The sequence below is a fragment of the Coregonus clupeaformis genome, unplaced genomic scaffold (genome assembly GCF_020615455.1).
Source record: "Coregonus clupeaformis isolate EN_2021a unplaced genomic scaffold, ASM2061545v1 scaf2623, whole genome shotgun sequence".
Lineage (NCBI taxonomy): Eukaryota > Metazoa > Chordata > Actinopteri > Salmoniformes > Salmonidae > Coregonus > Coregonus clupeaformis.
In genome coordinates this window covers 10,625-29,677 of record NW_025536077.1, presented here as the reverse complement: position 1 = coordinate 29,677, position 19,053 = coordinate 10,625, and the positions used below count along the sequence as shown (strand labels likewise).

At 43.8% G+C, this 19,053-nt stretch overlaps 3 protein-coding genes across 3 annotated transcripts; 2 read left to right on the top strand and 1 right to left on the bottom strand.

Annotated features, from left to right (window-relative positions):
- The first annotated feature begins 951 nt into the window (after nt 1–951).
- On the top strand, nt 952–3,137 carry LOC121572562. The gene is made up of 10 exons (XM_045219688.1): nt 952–989; nt 1,110–1,208; nt 1,376–1,453; nt 1,570–1,656; nt 1,738–1,836; nt 1,971–2,075; nt 2,326–2,424; nt 2,547–2,594; nt 2,718–2,798; nt 2,913–3,137. Exons 1-10 carry the CDS (start codon nt 954–956, stop codon nt 3,135–3,137), a joined length of 957 nt encoding a protein of 318 aa, XP_045075623.1. The 5' UTR covers nt 952–953.
- Nucleotides 3,138–3,417: 280 nt separating this feature from the next.
- Nucleotides 3,418–5,438, top strand: LOC121563095 (mitoguardin 1-like). The gene is made up of 7 exons (XM_045219689.1): nt 3,418–3,435; nt 3,846–3,915; nt 4,003–4,092; nt 4,537–4,635; nt 4,763–4,846; nt 4,953–5,057; nt 5,138–5,438. Exons 2-7 carry the CDS (start codon nt 3,910–3,912, stop codon nt 5,270–5,272), a joined length of 519 nt encoding a protein of 172 aa, XP_045075624.1. The 5' UTR covers nt 3,418–3,435; nt 3,846–3,909; the 3' UTR covers nt 5,273–5,438.
- Nucleotides 5,439–9,754: 4,316 nt separating this feature from the next.
- Nucleotides 9,755–14,825, bottom strand: LOC121564394 (phosphatidylinositol 4-kinase beta-like). Its single transcript, XM_045219687.1, has 10 exons — nt 14,598–14,825; nt 14,102–14,335; nt 13,858–13,967; nt 13,633–13,737; nt 11,756–11,879; nt 11,529–11,642; nt 11,112–11,263; nt 10,692–10,824; nt 10,328–10,448; nt 9,755–10,175 (listed from the first exon to the last, which is right to left on the bottom strand). Exons 1-10 carry the CDS (start codon nt 14,781–14,783, stop codon nt 9,994–9,996), a joined length of 1,461 nt encoding a protein of 486 aa, XP_045075622.1. The 5' UTR covers nt 14,784–14,825; the 3' UTR covers nt 9,755–9,993.
- Nucleotides 14,826–19,053: the final 4,228 nt, after the last annotated feature.

Here is a 19,053-nt window from a genome sequence, read left to right as displayed (position 1 = left end):
TTCATTAGCAGGATTGGTTCAATAACAATCTGTCATTCAAACTGTCATTTTACTGACTCATAAATTGATCCTGATTTTCTTCCTTAGTATGTGGTTGAGGAGGTTGGGCACCGGCCCTGTCTGGCTTTAATCCCTTGGTCTGGACCTTTGTGGGTTCCCAGCTCTGTAAGTCCATCCATTCTGATACTCTTTGGTCTTCTCTCTGGTCTTAAAACTGGTTTATGTACTTCTGAAGAACAATATGGAAATACATTTCTGTAAACATATTCCCTATTTTTTATAACTGCAGCCAACATATTACCTTACCCATGCTGGGAGGATGCCGCTGAGAGAGCTGGCAGTGTTAAAAACGCAGGTAACCATGCAGATTATTGGACAAAGCTCATCTGATCTAATAGGCAGGATTACCTTCAGTATCCACTACGGTAGTGAAATACTTTGATGTTCGTTCCCTCATTTTCTCACAGATAGCTAGGAGGATGGTATGGAATGAACTGTCCTCTCAAAATGAACAGGTAGCCATTCATATGCAGGTACCTCAGATGTTTCCTTAACCTTTCAACACAGACCTGTGTAGTGTCTCAGAATCTATCATGCAGTAGCCTCCTCTTGTGATCCTCCCTATAGCAGTCTGTCAGACCTATAGGCTACCTGTCTATCATTCAAACTGACTTTTAATTTGATCCTGTCTTGTTCCTTAGTATGTGGATGAGGAGGTTGGGCAGCGGACCTGTCTGGCTTTAATCCCTTGGTCTGGTCCTCTGTGGGTTCCCAGCTCTGTAAGTCCATCCATTCTGATACTCTTTGGTCTTTAGACTGGTTTATGTAACTTAAACATAAACATGATGCTTTCTGTAGAACAATATGAAAATACATTTCTGTAAACATATTCCCTATTTTTTTAATAGTCTGTAACACTGCAGCCAACTTATTACCTTACCCATGCTGGACGGATGCTGGTGAGAGAGCTGGCAGTGTTAAACACACAGGTAACCATGCAGATTATTGGACAAAGCTCATTTTATCTAATTGGCAGGATTACCTTCAGTATCTACTATGGTAGTGGGATACTTTGATGCCCTTAAAACTGTTCCCTCATTTTCTTACAGATTTGCAAGACTGAGCAGCACATTTTCATCTCTCGTGCTGGCATGATGGTATTGGATGAACTGTCCTCTCAGCTTGAAGAGGTAGCCATTCATCTGCAGGTACTTCAGACATGTTCTTAACATTTATATCTCAGACCTGTGTATTTCAACTATTATCATTGCAGTGGCCTCCTCTTGCAATCTTCCCTATGCCAATATTTTACTCCTATACAGTACCAGTCTATCATTCAAACTGACTCTTAAATTGATCCTGTCTTGTTCCTTAGTACGTTGATGAGGAGGTTGGGCACCGGTCCTGTCTGGCTTTAATCCCTTGGTCTGGACCCTTGTGTGTTCCTATCTTTGTGAGTCTATCCATTCTGATACTCTCTGGTCTTTAGAGGATATTAAAGATTAACATCAAGTCACTAGTTTTCTATAAAACCACATAATGAAAAAACATATTCCCTTGTCTTCATAGCCTGTCTTCTCCAAGGCCAAACCAGTCTACTACCTCACTCGTGCTGGGAGAATGCTGGTAACAGAGCTTGCAGTGTTAAACACACAGGTAACCAAACACATTATTAACCAAAGCTCATCTGATCTTATAGGGAGAATTTACTTTACCCTGTTCCCTTTTTTTTCACAGACTTCCAAATTGGTTATTGAGGAGCCTACCATTCACCTCACTGAAGCTGGGAGGCTAGTGCTTGACGAACTGTCAGCACCTTCAGATAGCCATTCACAGGTAGTCAATCACATTATTAGACAGTCATAGCTGATTAGTAATAGTACACATTACCATGTCCTCTATCTCCACAATTGTGTGTCTTATTAATCACAGAGCAATCTCTATAATTAGGGGATGTCTTTGTTTTTCAGCCAAATAGGGAAGACTCTGGTTTTCCCTATGAGAAGTTGCAGCTGGTTGGGAACTGGGGTTCGTTTCATTTCCATTACTGGAATATCCATTATGGACGAGTGCAGGTACTTCAGACATATTCTTAACATTTATGAACACACCTGTGTATTTGAGCTCCCAATTGTCTCTGGGTTTTCTTTTGTATGTCTGTCCCTAATTGAAACCTAGGGGAAACTTGTCGTACGAACATCATGTGGGCTCTATATCACTGCCAGGGATTATACTCAGAACTGAAATCGCCTGCCAAATGTTATAGACATCTACAGCTAACATATAGAGAGAGGTCTGGAGACTGAAGGAGTTTTTTCTTTATAGCAAAATGAAGAGGACATGCATCACCTGTGCATTGTGAGGGGAGTGGAGAAGCAGCTGTGGTGGAGCAGAGTCATCCAGGAAAAAATCCTGGACCCATGGGTGAGAGATTCTCAACTGGTCTTTCGTCTCAAATGCACCTGATTTGTGTCAAATGACGCACATGCTATAGGTCTACTTATATTTCCTGGATGAAATGTAATGTTTCTCTGTCTCTTTTAAAGGGTCTCGTCCAGGTGGTCCTCACCAACAAGAAGCTGATTGGTATTAAGGTACAGTCAGGCAATTTTTCACAGAAAAAAATGTAAAGTGGCAAATGTCCATTTACCTATTTGAATAAATACATGTTGACAGAAAATGAAATTACACATTCTAATCTCTTGCCTCATTTTTAGTTCCTTGGTAGAAGGATCCATGGACTCATGTCCGGCCTTGTCAAGAGGAGGTCTGAGTTCACCTATTATGAGGATGCCCAGGTACACCCCGTTGTTTCTCTGTGTTATGATTTATTTCAGTGTTTGGTTGAGGGGTTTTCAATATGGTGGTTTTCAGTGTTGGGCTGACAGTGTCACATGTTGTGTGTTAAACAGCAGGTGGATATCTCCACCACAGTGGAGGGGTACCAGGAGAGGGGGGATGAGATGATGGCATATCAGTTCTCCACCTCTGACATCATCACCACCCCTCATGAGCCGTCCTCTGGCTCCTCTCACCAGTCCCCCCCAGAATTCTCCGCCTCCCCCTTTCCCTTCCGATTCCCCTCCCAGTCCCCCCTCCACCTTACCCTCCACCCAGGACCAGGACCAGACCCCTGACAGCACTCCTCAGGTAAAACTCTTTCTACAGTCAATAATTCTTATTTCATTTGTACTTGTGTGTACAGGTGTGTGTCATTGTTTTGGTATCGATAGGTTTGTGTTGTCTGTCAAGGGTCAAGTTGTTAGGTCAAGATGAAAGTATTGTTATGATGTCACTGAATGTTTTGTCTGCTTCAGTTGATGTTGCAGGTGAAATGCAGTTTAGTAGAGTTTAAGTTAATGTGATGTCTGTTTTAGGAGTTTGAGGAGGAGTTTGTGGAGGAGCAAAATATGCTGCAGATGTGCCCCAGTTGCGGTGGGTTCGCTTTCATGTGTTCATCTATAGTAAAAACCTTTGCTTTGAAATAATCTGCCCAATATTGTAGTTATACAGATGTAGGATCTTAATTTGAGACAGTTTGCTACAGCAGGAAAATAATCCTGCAGCAACAGGATACATTTTTCGTTAGGGCAAATCGAGTCTAAAATTTCAAAGTGGAAATTACAAACTTGAAAATTCCAAATACGCTACAAGTTTGCATTTCCTGCCGTGCAGGAAAATTCTCAGCAACAAAAGAGTGATCAAATTAAGATCCTACATTGGTATGGTCTTTCTGAATCCTGCAGTTATAATATAGGCTAACATAAAATTATTTCTTAATTTCATGGCACTGATGTTTTAGCTTCTTAGGTTGAACATTTGTTATTGAACATTTCTATTTACAGGCGTTACTTTGAAAACCAAGGGACAACCAACTTCTCTCTGAGGCTGGCCGCTATCAGACGTGCTATGGAGGTGAGAAAATGTGAATTTAGCACCTTTTGTATTTCACTTCATGAACATTTCTGGACTATTTGTAAATGTACTGTCTTGTTCTCACAGGCTCTGACATCCTCAGACAGTACCTCCCTCAATTACCTCACCCACGCTGGGAGGATGGTGTTGAGTGGACTATCCGAGCTCAACCAGCAGGTAACCAATTACATAATTGTGCAACGTTCATCAGACCAGATATATAGTTCCCACTGGGCACAGATGTCATTTCAACGTCTCGTTTTGATTTACATTTGGTTGAGTTGTCAACTAATGTGAATTCAATGTGAAATCCCCCAAAAATTAACGTAATTGGATTTAGGTTAAAAGACGAAATTCCCTTACGTTGATGACTTCTTTCAAATCCAATCAGTTTCCCACTTTGATTCAACATCATCACATTGACATTTTTTATTGATACAACATTGATTCAACCAGTTCTTGCACAGTGGGTTACCTTTAGGCAACAGTGATTCATAGGGTTTAGTTGAAAAGTTTCAACGTCATACTAGCCAAACAATCGGAGGCCCTTTGAATTACAGACCTGAATCTTTGAGTTTATGATCTAAGTTTTAAGGAATTTTATGATTGTTTTGTTTTGAGGATGTGAGGCAGTTTCAGCAGGCCTACGACCTACTGGTGAACTTCATTAATGAGCCAGCAAACAGGGAGCGACTAGAGCAGGAGATGGCTCTCGTAGGAGTAGGTCTACATGCAAGCTTGAGCGTTAGCTGCAGGCACCGTCTTCTCATCTAACATCTACTCAATGAGACTTTCTAAAGTGCTTGTCAATGAAGATTATGTAATTATCCTATTTGTTTGACTTCAGATCGACCGCATCAACTTCGCAGATGTTTTTTATGAATTCGTTCTACTAAGCCTTCTAGAAGGAAAGACATCTCTTCCTATATCTGTAAGTGGCCCTAAGAATGGAACATCCTGTTGTTTATCTATGCTATACACACTGTTGTCATATCAGATCTGTAGACACTCACTCATGTCCCCTGTTCCTTCTCCAGGAGCCTGGTAGCTTCCTTTATCTGCTCCTGCAAGTCATAATGAGGATTGACCCTCCTGGAGGAGCCTGGACAGAGGCTGCTGAGAACTTCTACCTCCTCGTTAAGGTACATTTGTCTCTCTCTCTCTCTCTCTCTCTCTCTCTCTCTCTCTCAATAATAGTTGATGATGTGTCTGTTGTCAACAGGACCAGATGAAGGCATGGCTACAATCCATCTTCAACCTCAATGAGTCAATCTATGAAAGCCCAGAGAGGCTCTCGGGGGAGGTGATGCGGAATCTAGAAATACAGGTTGAGTTCCTGCTGTCCAGCCTGGATTAAGGTTCCCAAACTGAGCTGAGGGCCCCATCACAAAATAAAGTGTTTTGCATTCAAACATTATCTGTCAATCGTAAACAAATGTTACATCATGTGTAGGGGAGAGTGGGGTAAGTTGAGCCATTTTTTACATTCAGCATTACTCTGTCAAGGGAAATATAGTATTCTTTCAAAAATATACAGTATCTGTCACGACTTCCTCCGAGGCTGCCCCTCTCCTTGTTCGGGCAGGCTTCGGCGTTTGTCGTCACCGGCCTTCTAGCCACTGCCGCTCCTCATCTCATCATTCCATTTGTTTTGTCTTGTTTATTACACACACCTGGTTCATATCCCCTCATTAGTACCTGTATAAGTGTTCCCTCTGCCCCCTTGTCTTTGTGTGTGATTGTTTATTTTGGAGGAGAGAGAAGCTCGGTGGAGCTCCATGTATTTTGTATCGCCGGGAATATTCCCTGTGTGCCTTGTATTTTCCAGTGCCCCTGTTTTGCGCACTGGAGTGTTTTTACTAGGGGTGTAACGATCCATCTACTACATCGATGTATCGATTTATATTCCTATGATCCAACTACATCGATCTGTGCTCGGCGAGTTGGCCTTTTGGACAACATATATCGATCTAACATCGCTTTTAAAATGTAATAAATCGATTGTATCGATACTAGGAAATAACCCATTGGATTTAAGCACGTCAGACTTTATATGGATGTTTTTTCTTAGCACTTTTAATGATAAAGGCTTTAAACATTACTCGATTCACTCTGCCTATCCGTGACGTCATCGCGCCAGCAGCAGCGCAAAGGCGCCAAGACAACAAAGCATAGCATGGTGGATGACAGAGGAGAAGCCGACGAGCGAGAAATTATCAAGCCACCATTGCGGTCCTTACAAGAAACAGGAATCTAGGAAACTTCACCTGCACTGTCCAGTATCCAGGTATTTATTTCAGTCACACTGGTTGAATTTTTGGCTAAAAGGTTACTGAATCGATTTCAAGTCACTGAATCGTTTCGGATCGTATCGTTCTACATTTTTATTTTTTTTTTTCACCTTTATTTAACCAGGTAAACCAGTTGAGAACAAGTTCTCATTTACAACTGCGACCTGGCCAAGATAAAGCATAGCAGTGCGATAAAAACAAACAGAGTTACATATGGGGTAAAACAAAACAAAGTCAAAAATACAACAGAAATACATATAATATACAGTGTGCAAATTTAGCAAGTTATGGAGGTAGGCAATAAAATAGGCTATAGTGCAAAATAATTACAATTAGTATTAACACTGGAATGATAGATGTGCAAGAGATGATGTGCAAATAGAGATACTGGGGTACAAATGAGCAAAATAGATAACAATATAGGGATGAGGTAGTTGGGCGGGCTAATTTCAGATGGGCTGTGTACAGGTGCAGTGATCGGTGTAAATGAACCAATATCGTCCTTGAATCGTATCGACAACCACGAATCGTGATAAAATCGAATCGTTGTTAAAACGAATCGTTACACCCCTAGTAGTAGGTGCCAGGCACATGCGGTTTGAGTGTGTCAAGGACTGCAACGCTGCTGGGTTGTTCACCCTCAACTGTTTCCCGTGTGTATCAAGAATGGCCCAAGGACATCCAGCCAACTTGAGACAACTGTGGGACGCATTGGAGTCAACATGGGCCAGCATCCCTGTGGAACGCTTTCGACACCTTGTAGAGTCCATGCCCAGACAAAGTAGCTATAACCCTAGCATTAGAAGTTATTGGCTGCATTCACACAGGCAGCCCAATTCTGATATTTTTTCACTAATTGGTCTTTTGACCAATCACATCAGAGCTGATCAGTCAAAAGACCAACTAGTGAAAATACTAGAATTGAGCTGCCCGTCTCAACACAGCCATAGTGGCATCAGCGCTGCAAATTATTAGTATTCATAATATTTATTTAAAATCGGCAGTTGATTACAATAGCCTACCATAGCACGTTGAGCGTCATTCCATATTAAACTGCTGAACTAACAATAGTCGAGGCTAGTCTATCCTTTATGGGAAACTGTATAAATCTACTGCAACACAAACTACTAGTCTGAATGAATGTCTATATATGTCATATTTATCAAAATGTTAAAAACCAAGAAAAGTTAAAAAACGAAACAATTTCCGATTTATTGAATGAGTCATGCATTTAGTCTCGACATGATAAAAGGTCAGTCTCTGTACCACGTGAATGAAAAGTGAAACAGAATTAGAACGCTTCTTAAGTGTTAGTGTTTTGATACAATGTAAAGTGGACAATATTTCTTCCCCTGTACATTCTAAATGTCTTTAGTATCAAGGTCAAGGCACTCCATATCAACCATAGTTAATTTACTGGAATAAATGCTTTGCTTGGTGTGAACCAATTCCGTCTAAAACCATGTCTCTTTCAGGAAGGCACAATGTTCAGAACTTTGAAGGCAAAAATCATACATATAGAGCAGACATCACTTTCGATTTGAAACAAGTGTGATCTATACAATACATTTCTATCTGGAGCAGTCTGAACATTGTTCTGCACTGAATATACCCCTTGGCCTCAGGGCCATCTGAATGGACAAGCATTTATCTGGTGTGACACTGGACGAAGACAAAAATTCTGCTTCTCCATGGTTCTGAATGGGGAGACATCAAAATCAACACCCAGGTTTGACTGACAGAACCCGCTCCAGCAAAGATAAATGCACTTTAGTTATTTATATAATCTTACAGAATAATGTTTGGGTTGGAATGAATGAAGGGAAAGGCAATGAAGTAGTATTTAGAGAAAAGTAAGCAGGAGTGTTAAACTGATAAAAGCACTTCCTGGGTACATGACCTGTACACCCTTGTCCCAACTGTTGCATTGATAAAAGTTGTACCTCCCGTACATCAAGGCATCTGTTTGCTCACAGGAATGACTGCATTTTGGAGAGACAAGTTGTCCGTTTTTCTACACACAAAAGCCCCCCACCAACGACTTAGCTTTCAAACATAAGACATGAGCAGATAATAAGTTATCCAAGCATGTAGCTCTTGAAACCGCTCTCTTCAATACTGAATACATGCTTGTGTTTGAGACTGCAAAAAAAAAGAAGTAATATTTTAAAAATTCACATAAATCAAGGAAGTTGACTTGTGATAGCGAGCTCATACTGTTCAAAACAAGGAGAAATAAAACAGTCCAACAGACAGAGGAATGAGAGAAACACTCCCATTATTTACATAATCTGCTCAAGGACAACCCTCTCTCTGGATTGGCCCGAGTTATTCACAGGAATGCATCCGAGAGCCAACCAGAGGAACGTTTGAGCATTCTTTAAATATGCAACCTAAGTTAACATAACATACAATAATAATGTGTTAATATACACATTTCGTTAGAGATTAAAGACTAACATTAGTGGAACAGCAATGTTGAGTTTTTGCATAAATCCATTGTAATGGTTTTGTAAATTTAACCACAGGTAGCCATTTTGGTTCAACATAACTGTCATCAAGTGCATGAGGCTCATTACTACATTAATGTTCCTTCAAGTATGGTGGTTTACAGAGTGAAACTAGAAAATATCTACATGATGCATGTTGGTATGACACAGTCGGCATATTCAAATGGTAAAATGTCCTGCCCTTTACTGATGGTTTCACATACTAGACAGACTGTTGCATGGTGCTTATTCAGTAAGGACAAGAGTCCCTAGAGAATTGAACTGTGACGATAGAGAACAGTCTCTTTTCTATTCATTGCATTTCTATCTATAACACTAAGTGCGTTACAGATGTGCTCTACTGAATGAGCCCCAGTTGTCCAAAACCCAGATTGAAATGAAACTGCACCTGCTATTAAGGATGGGAACAAAAACACATACAACCAGCAGCTTTGCTGCATGCTTGGACCCCTAATAAGAGATTAGTTGGTCCTAGTTCAATTTTCCAGTTCAAGTTTAAACATCGTTCAAAACACATAAAAACCTTGGATTAAGGAGTTGTTTTCCAGACAGATAACACTCATACACCAATGGTTGTTATAGTCCTTTTTCCCCTCTCTTCGGGTTGGCTCATTCTTGATAACCACAGAACTTTCAGAGAACAAAGAAAATGTCCATTAGAAAACCTCAGCAATTGATATGTCTTGTGCTTTCGTTGTCGTTACATAGTGGTTTCTCAACTTCTCAAAGTCAATTTTGCTCTAAGAACAAAAATAAGTACATATATTCTATATGTACTGCTTTGTGATGCTCTTGCACAATTGATCTACAGTTATTCATTTTTCATCCATTCTGAGAAAAGTCTTCTTGGCTCCTCTGAATATAGACCACTCCCACATTGCCCCTCCCCCTTTTCAATGAAGTACCTTCTCCGATATTGATACTTATCCTTTTCGTGTGTGATTTGAACTGTGCGTTATGCCTCGTTTTAGAACAGTCAATGCGGTAAATGTCCTATGGATAGGAGGACAAGAGGGAGAGGAGGTGCGGACTCCCCCCTCCACAAGGCCAAAACAAGGAGGGGGTAAACAGTGGTCCGTCTAAGACAAAGAACATACCGAGTTTGCAAACAGGTCCTGTAGCACTAGTCTATACACAAGTCCATTTTCCTAAATGTGCTGCTATGGCAAGCACACATGCGTGAGTCCATATGCACATGTTCACCACCATCTTTATATGTATGTTTGCTTGCTCTCCCATGTGGTTGTCCCATGTAGTAGAGTTTGGTGTCGAACTGTTCACATGATGCCGTTGGTGAAGTACTGGAAGCCGTCGTAAAGCTTGGTGGTGATGGAGCGCATGGAGCCATCCACCATCTGCTCCACCAGCACCTGTAGCTGCTCCTCCGTCAGGCTCATGTGGAAACGTTCCTTCAGGTAGCGGATGGTGCTGGAGCCATGGAAGCAGGGTAGGTGAGAGCCTGGTGGGGGAGGAGAGAGGGGAGACCCAGGGAGAGGGAGTCAGAGGAGTTGCAATCCCAAGACCACAGAGAAACCGGGCAGATAGATAATGTTTATGGAAAAACACCACAACACACTGGTCATGCTAATATACCGTTTTAGCTAACAGTACCTTGCTGCATGATCTCCACTATTTGGACCACCTTCTCCATGTGTTTGCGAGCAGCTATCAGGCCCTGGAGCATCAGCATCTTGTAGTAGTTGAACATGTCTCCATCCAGGCCTCCCATCACCTGAGAGAACCACAGACAACAGAGGTTAGTCTTTACACATCCAACAGGTTATCCCCAGCTAACCAGCAAACTCGCTAATAGCATCTTTGAACACTAACAAATGTATGCATTTATGCAGTGAACATTTTGTGAGGTTTCTAGCTAGATTGTTAGGCAGCTAGTTATGATGAATTCCACAGTGTTCTCCAGTTTACACTTATATGACAATGCAAATTCGCATGCAGTATAATTCATTTGACTCACATCCACAAATTCGCTGGTGAGCTTAAAAGCGGAGGTCTCAAAGCCCAGGTTCCTGGGCGAGCTGGACAGGATGAAGCCAAAGTCAATGTGGATTATGTGGCCCTCCGAGTCCAGGAGGATGTTTCCATTGTGTCTGGAGAAAGACAGAAAGGAGATGAGGGATAGGGGAACTGAGTAAAGGGTATAGGAATAGAGGAGAGGGTGGGATGTGGTAGTTGATATCAGACCACAAAAACTGTGTTTACACAGGCAGCCCAATTCTGACCTTCTGCCCAATTATTGGCAAAAGATCAGAATTGTGCAGCCTGTGTAAATGTAGCCAAACAGGCTCAAAGACAAAGGAAGCTAAGAGGGGAAATGGAACATGTGAGTAATGTAACGAGTGAAACTGAAGAGGGGTGAAAAGGGAGGGCTGCCCACCTGTCTTTAACCTGCAGCAGGTAGCAGATGAGACTGTAGCCGGCGCAGCTCTCCACAAAGTTGCACTGGGCGGTGAGGAAGGCCTCGGTGGTGTAGCTGCCGTGCTCCTGCAGGAAGTAGTCCAGCAGAGACAGCTGGCTCTGCTTCCTCACCTGGAGCACAGAAACAGCATTTTGTATGAAATAGCAACAGACACAGTATTCCATTAGAAAAAGCTACCGACACGGCATTCCATTAGAATTAGCAACTGACACGAAATTCCAGTGCGTGATCAACCATTACTTAGATTATCAAAATCTTTCATCCCAAGAGGTACTGGATTACATAGCTAAACAACTCGGCTTGAAGTTATTGTTAGGCAACTTTGTCATGAGATTTCAAGTGCACAATTGGGTCCATCTCATTTTCTCTGCTCACCTGGTGCAGAGAGACAGCGTTCAGCACGGGCTCGATCATCCCGCTGTCCGATGACATCACCAGGATCTTATAGGGCTTGATCCACAGGGGGACGTGCTCCTGCTCCCAGATGGACTGGAGAGGAAAGGGGAGTAGTGGAGCGAATTAGTGATTGAATGAATGCTAATAAGAATAAATAATTCAGAGCATTTCTGTGGAATGGGACTCTACTGTGGAGAGTCAAGTACCTGTAGCTGGCTGAGCACCTGGAAGGCCAGTAGCTCTTGCCTCAGGTCGTCCCCACACTTCACGATGACCGACAGCAGCCGCCAGTTTGGCAGGTGACCGTAAGGGGAGCCCTCCCTTATCCGCCTGAGGGATGGAGAGAGCGGAAAGAAATAGTGAGACACAGCAAATGACTTTACAATGCCACAATGTGTTGTCTTCGCTGCACTAAGTGGGACAGACATGTATCCTCTCGGGTGGGGGGATTGTGTATGCCCATCCATTTTGTCTCTTCTAGTAATTACACTGCTCAAAAAAATTAAGGGAACACTTAAACAACACAATGTAACTCCAAGTCAATCACACTTCTGTGAAATCAAACTGTCCACTTAGGAAGCAACACTGATTGACAATACATTTCACATGCTGTTGTGCAAATGGAATAGACAACAGGTGGAAATTATAGGCAATTAGCAAGACACCCCCAATAAAGGAGTGGTTCTGCAGGTGGTGACCACAGACCACTTCTCAGTTCCTATGCTTCCTGGCTAATGTTTTGGTCATTTTGAATGCTGGCGGTGCTTTCACTCTAGTGGTAGCATGAGACGGAGTCTACAACCCACACAAGTGGCTCAGGTAGTGCAGCTCATCCAGGATGGCACATCAATGCAAGCTGTGGCAAGAAGGTTTGCTGTGTCTGTCAGCGTAGTGTCCAGAGCATGGAGGCGCTACCAGGAGACAGGCCAGTACATCAGGAGACGTGGAGGAGGCCGTAGGAGGGCAACAACCCAGCAGCAGGACCGCTACCTCCGCCTTTGTGCAAGGAGGAGCACTGCCAGAGCCCTGCAAAATGACCTCCAGCAGGCCACAAATGTGCATGTGTCTGCTCAAACGGTCAGAAACAGACTCCATGAGGGTGGTATGAGGGCCCGACGTCCATAGGTGGGGGTTGTGCTTACAGCCCAACACCGTGCAGGACGTTTGGCATTTGCCAGAGAACACCAAGATTGGCAAATTCGCCACTGGCGCCCTGTGCTCTTCACAGATGAAAGCAGGTTCACACTGAGCACATGTGACAGACGTGACAGAGTCTGGAGACGCCGTGGAAAACGTTCTGCTGCCTGCAACATCCTCCAGCATGACCGGTTTGGCGGTGGGTCAGTCATGGTGTGGGGTGGCATTTCTTTGGGGGGCCGCACAGCCCTCCATGTGCTCGCCAGAGGTAGCCTGACTGCCATTAGGTACCGAGATGAGATCCTCAGACCCCTTGTGAGACCATATGCTGGTGCGGTTGGCTCTGGGTTCCTCCTAATGCAAGACAATGCTAGACCTCATGTGGCTGGAGTGTGTCAGCAGTTCCTGCAAGAGGAAGGCATTGATGCTATGGACTGGCCCGCCCGTTCCCCAGACCTGAATCCAATTGAGCACATCTGGGACATCATGTCTCGCTCCATCCACCAACGCCACGTTGCACCACAGACTGTCCAGGACTTGGCGGATGCTTTAGTCCAGGTCTGGGAGGAGATCCCTCAGGAGACCATCCGCCACCTCATCAGGAGCATGCCCAGGTGTTGTAGGGAGGTCATACAGGCACGTTGAGGCCACACACTACTGAGCCTCATTTTGACTTGTTTTAAGGACATTACATCAAAGTTGGATCAGCCTGTAGTGTGGTTTTCCACTTTAATTTTGAGTGTGACTCCAAATCCAGACCTCCATGGGTTGATACATTTGATTTCCATTGATTATTTGTGTGTGATTTTGTTGTCAGCACATTCAACTATGTAAAGAAAAAAGTATTTAATAAGATTATTTCATTCATTCAGATCTAGGATGTGTTATTTTAGTTTTCCCTTTATTTTTTTTGAGCAGTGTATATTTCTATATACCAATCACCCACCTGACTTTCTCCTGCCAGGGCTCCTTGAGCGCCACAGCGGACGGGTCCTCCGGATCTTTCCGGAACGTTGTGGGGGTGTGGGCCAGGTTCTCTGATAGACGTCGCCTAAGACAAAAGAAACATGCGGTTGTAAAACAGCTATCCAGACCAAAACTCTATAACAAGAAAGTCTTAAAGACAAACTACAAGCTAGCAGGGCAATTCTGTCAGGCAGTGACCCTGTACCTGATGTCGCCAGCGGCGATGAAGACAGGCTCCTTGCTCTCCGTGCTGGTGATGCTGTCCACAGAGAACTGGGAGATGTTGTCACTGCTACTGGTGTGGCCTTCTGGGAGCTGGAACCATAGAAGGACCCCAGAGTTAAAAGTACATTCAAATCTGATTCTCCTCCTCCTTCCCCAACAACCTAGTCATCAAAATGTGACTTAAAGTCAGACGGTGCCACCATGTGGTTGCCATGGGTACCTACCTCCACTTCCAACTTGCCGATGTCATCCACGGCCCAGGCCTCGTCGTCGTTGTCGTAGTTGGGCACGGTGGAGAAACTGCCGGCGCGCTGCTCGGCTGTGATGCCAACGCACTCCGGGAGGAGGTTGTCCACAGAGCGGGCGCTGCGGATGCATGTCTCCGGGATGCGCAGGGGAATGCCGGACGTCTCGAACCTCTCGCACTCCAGCACCTCCACGTAGATGATGTACGGGGCCTGAGAGGAAGGGGAGAATGAAGAGGTCACTGGAGTTCTAGACCTATTTTTGTAAGGTACATTTATGCAGGAAGTCCCATTGACAAAGAGCATTGGGGCCCACTCCATCTAAACTCCAGGCTCCTCAGGAAATAAATAACAAACGAACAAATGAGTTAACTAATTAATCGTGTCAAACTACTAGGCATTCTGGTCACCTTGTTTTTGGAGCCTGTTGTGTGTGTACCTCCTTATACATGTGTATTACAACAAGTTGCCTCACCTTATCTTTGGAGTTGAGCACCACGGCCTGTGTGTGGGGAATGCGCACCACGTGGTGGTCGAAGGCTGCAGTGGGCAGCCAGACGCGGGCTGGCAGCTTGTGGTTGAGCTGTGACAGCTCTGAGATGAGCTGCCAGGTCTTCTGCTCCTTGGTGGGCAGCGTGGCCAGCCGCTTTCCGATGCCCATCAGAGACTTGATGAACTCCCTCTGCAGCGTCAGGCGCAACGGCTACAGAGAGGAGGAGCAAGGTTAGGAGGAGGAGAGCTGGTTAGAATCTAGATCAAGACAGATGTCTTTTTGTGTTCTGAAGACATTTACAACAAGCTACAGCAAATAACAAGTGGCACATCTTTTTTTTAGGGTCCTTCCTGGAATGACTGCACACACAAAAAAAAAAAAAGAGGCTGAGAAAGGAGGGAGGAAGATGGGTATGATGGGAATTGAAAGAAGGATGTTTTAGGAGCGGAATCTGAAGAGAAAACCAAGGGGAGGTATAAGACTAAGAATGCATGGGCACAGGGAGAAAGAAGCAAATAAATTAAATTCTGTCAACCCATTGCAGTACCTCATACCAGCACCAGAGATCAGTACCACAATGGTTAAAATGAGAGACTTGAGCGAAACCCAGATACCAAACAAGCTCTTGGGCCTTGGAGATGTTTAGTCAACTTATTTTGTCCAATATCTTCATATTTAAAGTATGAGCAATATTCAATACCATTATAGTAGGTCAAAGTACAAATCTAGGAAGTCCTTTGTTCTACAGTCCACCATTAAGGCTACTTTGAAATTAGATAACATCTCAATCATAAGGTTACTATATAAAAAAAGTACTTACATTTTGTTTTGTTATGGAAACAAGTTCCAATTAAGTAGGCTAACATATGGGACAGTTAACATTTTTGTTAAAATACTTAACACACAAGAAAAAAAGGTTAATTTGTTAGTTCTTAGTTAAAGGTAGACTCAGTGAAATGTATGTTGCCACGAGCAGCACAGGAGATATTGAGATGAGCGAGATAAAATACTTTGCTCACACAGTCGCACTGTTACAGCATGGTAGCCAAGGGACCAAAACAGCGGAGAAGTTGAGCCTCGCACTTCAACGCTCTTAGTTGTTGTGGAAATTGACCCACTATGCTGTTTACTTTCTGCATCTACGTCATCCCACTGAGTCTACCTTTAATACCAGGTAGGCCAATTTTTGCCACATGAACTACTGCCAGTGGCGTATTTGTTGCTTAGGACTACCATGTAAAATGTGTAAACGTGTGTAATTATGACTGACTTTGACTGACTCTCCTTCAGTAAAGGTTACTCCAGGTGTCTTTACATTTAGCTGAGTCTCCCCATTCCAAAACTCCCAGAAGCATTTTTCAAAAACATGAAGCAAGTTATCCGATTACAGAGAGAAAAACAACCCAAGGGGTTGAGACCATTGCACTACATGCCAATGTCCATACTTTTATACCACAAAGAAATCATGCCCAATGCATACATGTGCTAGTTGGTGTGGACATTGAAACAGAGCCTAGAGGTGGCGTTGACACACAGATTAGGGCTAGGGCTGTTGCGGTGACCTCATTACCGCCAGTCACGAGTCGTGACCGCAGTTAAATTCCCGTTGGTAAAGGTAATCCCAATCCAAAACTGCGCAAATGAACGGTGCTGATGGATAGCCTACCAAACTTGCTAATGGCCTGGAACTCAGTGCTCTATTGTCCCTCTAATCACATCATGATTTAATTTGAATAATCTGAATGATGAGGACAAATAATTATGGGAGTTACAGTTCCTGTTCCGAAATGGACACGGGAAAGCCCCGGACCCAATATGCATACATTTTTAAAACCTCTCCCGAAAGGACAACCGGTCTGATCCGAGTGAGGGAAGCAGCAGAAAAGCCAATTGTTTTGCTACTTTATTCAACCGGACCCATGGGAGGGGAGAGAGCGAGAGCGAGGCTGTTAGGGAGTGGAGGCCGTTCGGTGTGTGTGTGAATGTATGAGTAAGCACCATGAGCCTGAGAGAGAGACCGCAACCACTGTTAACTTCTTGGTAGTTATTTATCATCCAATCCGATTATTCAGTACCTGTCTTGACTGTATCAAACTGAGAGAAGCTAGCTAACTCGGCTAATTGAGCCTAGCCATAACATTACTGCGCTTTTCACCGTCCTACCGTTAGCCTACACATAACTCCACTCAGACTATAGCGTAAATAGCAGCATACCCGTTGGCTTTTGGTTGTTGTAGCCTCTCATTTCACTTTTAATTCCATCTTCCATTGATTAGATCTCCCCCTCTCCAAATCATCAATATATAGAGTTGCATCATGCAGCCCTTTATGTTTTGATTCCCTGGTTTATAAGCCTATCACAACTAAATCAATAATGGATTTTATTGTGATGGCTATATTAAAAATGTACTTTGACTTTTTAAAATCTAGATGTTCCAAAAGCGAGCTAAACATGTTTATGTTAATTAACGGTCAATTACCGTGAGACCGGCAGTCATTTGCATGACAATTACCGCCTGCCAAAATTTCATGACCGCCAGAGCCCTAGTTAGGCCTATTCAAAACCACAGATTTTCCAGGACGAGGAACCTGTATTTCATAGCATTTCCTTGGTCTTTTTGTGTTGACAGGCAAACCAAGCAGCTTCCTTAGCATTCTACTTTTGTAGTCAAATGTCAAAATGCCTTTCCTGTGAAGAAGTGTATTTTCTGGATCATGACCAAACGTCATGACTTCCTGACATTACTTCCAGAGTGGACAGGACGTTCTGTTGAGGAAGGGTCCCCGAGTGTTACTGGGATTGGATTTCCCTATTCAAAACAACTGATTCTGGACCCATGCTTAACGAGGCAAAATAATTGGTGTTCCAATCAAATAAAGTGGCTGGGTAACACTTCCCAAAATGTAATTCATAGATTTGAAAAGGTAGAGTGGATATCTGCTCTATCATATAGAGTCGAGTCCTGTTAGGGCTGGCACAATTACCGTATATATATTTTTATTTTACCTTTATTTAACTAGGCAAGTCAGTTAAGAACATATTCTTATTTACAATGACGGCCTACACCAGCCAAACCCAGACGACGCTGGGCCAATTCTGCGCCGCCCTATGGGACTCCCAATCACGGCAAGTTGTGATATAGCCTGGAATCGAACCAGGGGGTCTGTAGTGACGCCTCAAGCACTGAGATGCAGTGCCTTAGACCACTGCGCCACTCGGTTATGGATGAAGCCGGCACGAAAATAAAATAACCTGTCTTTTTTTTTTGTGGAACAACTGTTCATGGACTCAACAACATGATGAAACTTTGCTCCTTGCTGAAACAAGCAAGGTGTTGTAGCAAACGAGTCTTTTGCTCTATTGCACTCCATTGTAAAGTGCAAGGGTGACAATATACACTACATTACCAAAAGTATGTAGACACCTGCTTGTCAAATATCTCATTACAAAATCGTGGGCATGTTGGAAGATGTTGGAACATTGCTGCGGGTACTTGCTTCTACTCAACCACAAGAGCATTCGTGAGGTCGGGCACTGATGTTGGGCGATTAGGCCTGGCTCGCAGTCAGCGTTCCAATTCATCCCAAAGGTGTTCGATGGGGTTGAGGACAGGGCTCTGTGCAGGCCAGTCAAGTTCTTCCACACCGATCTCAACAAACCATTTCTGTACAGACCTCGCTTTGTGCACAGGGGCATTGTCATGCTGAAACAGGAAAGGGCCTTCCCCAAACTGTTGCCACAAAGTTGGAAGCACAGAATCGTCTAGAATGTCATTGTATGCTGTAGCGTTAAGATTTCCCTTCACTGGAACTAAAGGGCTTAGCCCGAACCATGAAAAACAGCCCCAGACCATTATTCATCCTCCACCAAACTTTACAGTTGGCACTATGCATTTGGGCAGGTAGCGTTCTCCTGGCATCCGCCAAACCTAGATTAGTCCGTCGAACTGCCAAATGGTGAAGCATGATTCATCACTCCAGAGAACGCGTTTCCACTGCTCCAGAGTCCAATGGCGGTGAGCTTTACACCACTCCAGCCGACACTTGGCATTGCGTATGGTGATCTTAGGCTTGTGTGCAGCTGCTCGGCCATGGGAACCCACTTCACGTTGCTTCCAGAGGCAGTTTGGAACCCGAAGACAGACGATTTTTATGCGCCATGCACTTCAGCACTCGCCGGTCTCGTTCGGTGAGCTTGTGTGGCCTACCACTTTGCGGCTGAGCCGTTGTTGCTCCTAGACGTTTCCACTTCACAATAACAGTACTTACAGTTTACCGGGGAAGCTCTAGCAGGGCAGGAATTTGACAAACTGACTTGTTGGAAAGGTGGCATCCTATGACGGTGCCACGTAGAAAGTCACTGAGTTCTTCAGTAAGGTCATTCTACTGCCATGGTTTGTCTATGGAGATCACATGGCTGTGCTCGATTTTATACACC

What these genes read in the sequence shown, in the direction of transcription:
- LOC121572562 (XM_045219688.1), top strand. Translation starts at nt 954, where the DNA reads ATGCTGGTGAGAGAGCTGGCAGTGTTAAACACACAG. An exon ending in TGGCAGTGTTAAACACACAG is followed by an intron (nt 990 to 1,109) that starts GTAACCATGCAG and finishes ATTTTCTTACAG; the next exon opens with ATTTGCAAGACTGAGCAGCA. An exon ending in TCCATTATGGACGAGTGCAG is followed by an intron (nt 2,076 to 2,325) that starts GTACTTCAGACA and finishes TTTTCTTTATAG; the next exon opens with CAAAATGAAGAGGACATGCA.
- LOC121563095 (XM_045219689.1), top strand. An exon ending in TATCCGAGCTCAACCAGCAG is followed by an intron (nt 4,093 to 4,536) that starts GTAACCAATTAC and finishes TTTTGTTTTGAG; the next exon opens with GATGTGAGGCAGTTTCAGCA. An exon ending in AGGAGATGGCTCTCGTAGGA is followed by an intron (nt 4,636 to 4,762) that starts GTAGGTCTACAT and finishes GTTTGACTTCAG; the next exon opens with ATCGACCGCATCAACTTCGC.
- LOC121564394 (XM_045219687.1), bottom strand. Translation starts at nt 14,783, where the DNA reads ATGGGCATCGGAAAGCGGCTGGCCACGCTGCCCACCAAGGAGCAGAAG. An exon ending in CCCTGGCAGGAGAAAGTCAG is followed by an intron (nt 11,880 to 13,632) that starts GTGGGTGATTGG and finishes TCCATCCCTCAG; the next exon opens with GCGGATAAGGGAGGGCTCCC. An exon ending in TCACCAGCGAATTTGTGGAT is followed by an intron (nt 10,449 to 10,691) that starts GTGAGTCAAATG and finishes TGGTTCTCTCAG; the next exon opens with GTGATGGGAGGCCTGGATGG.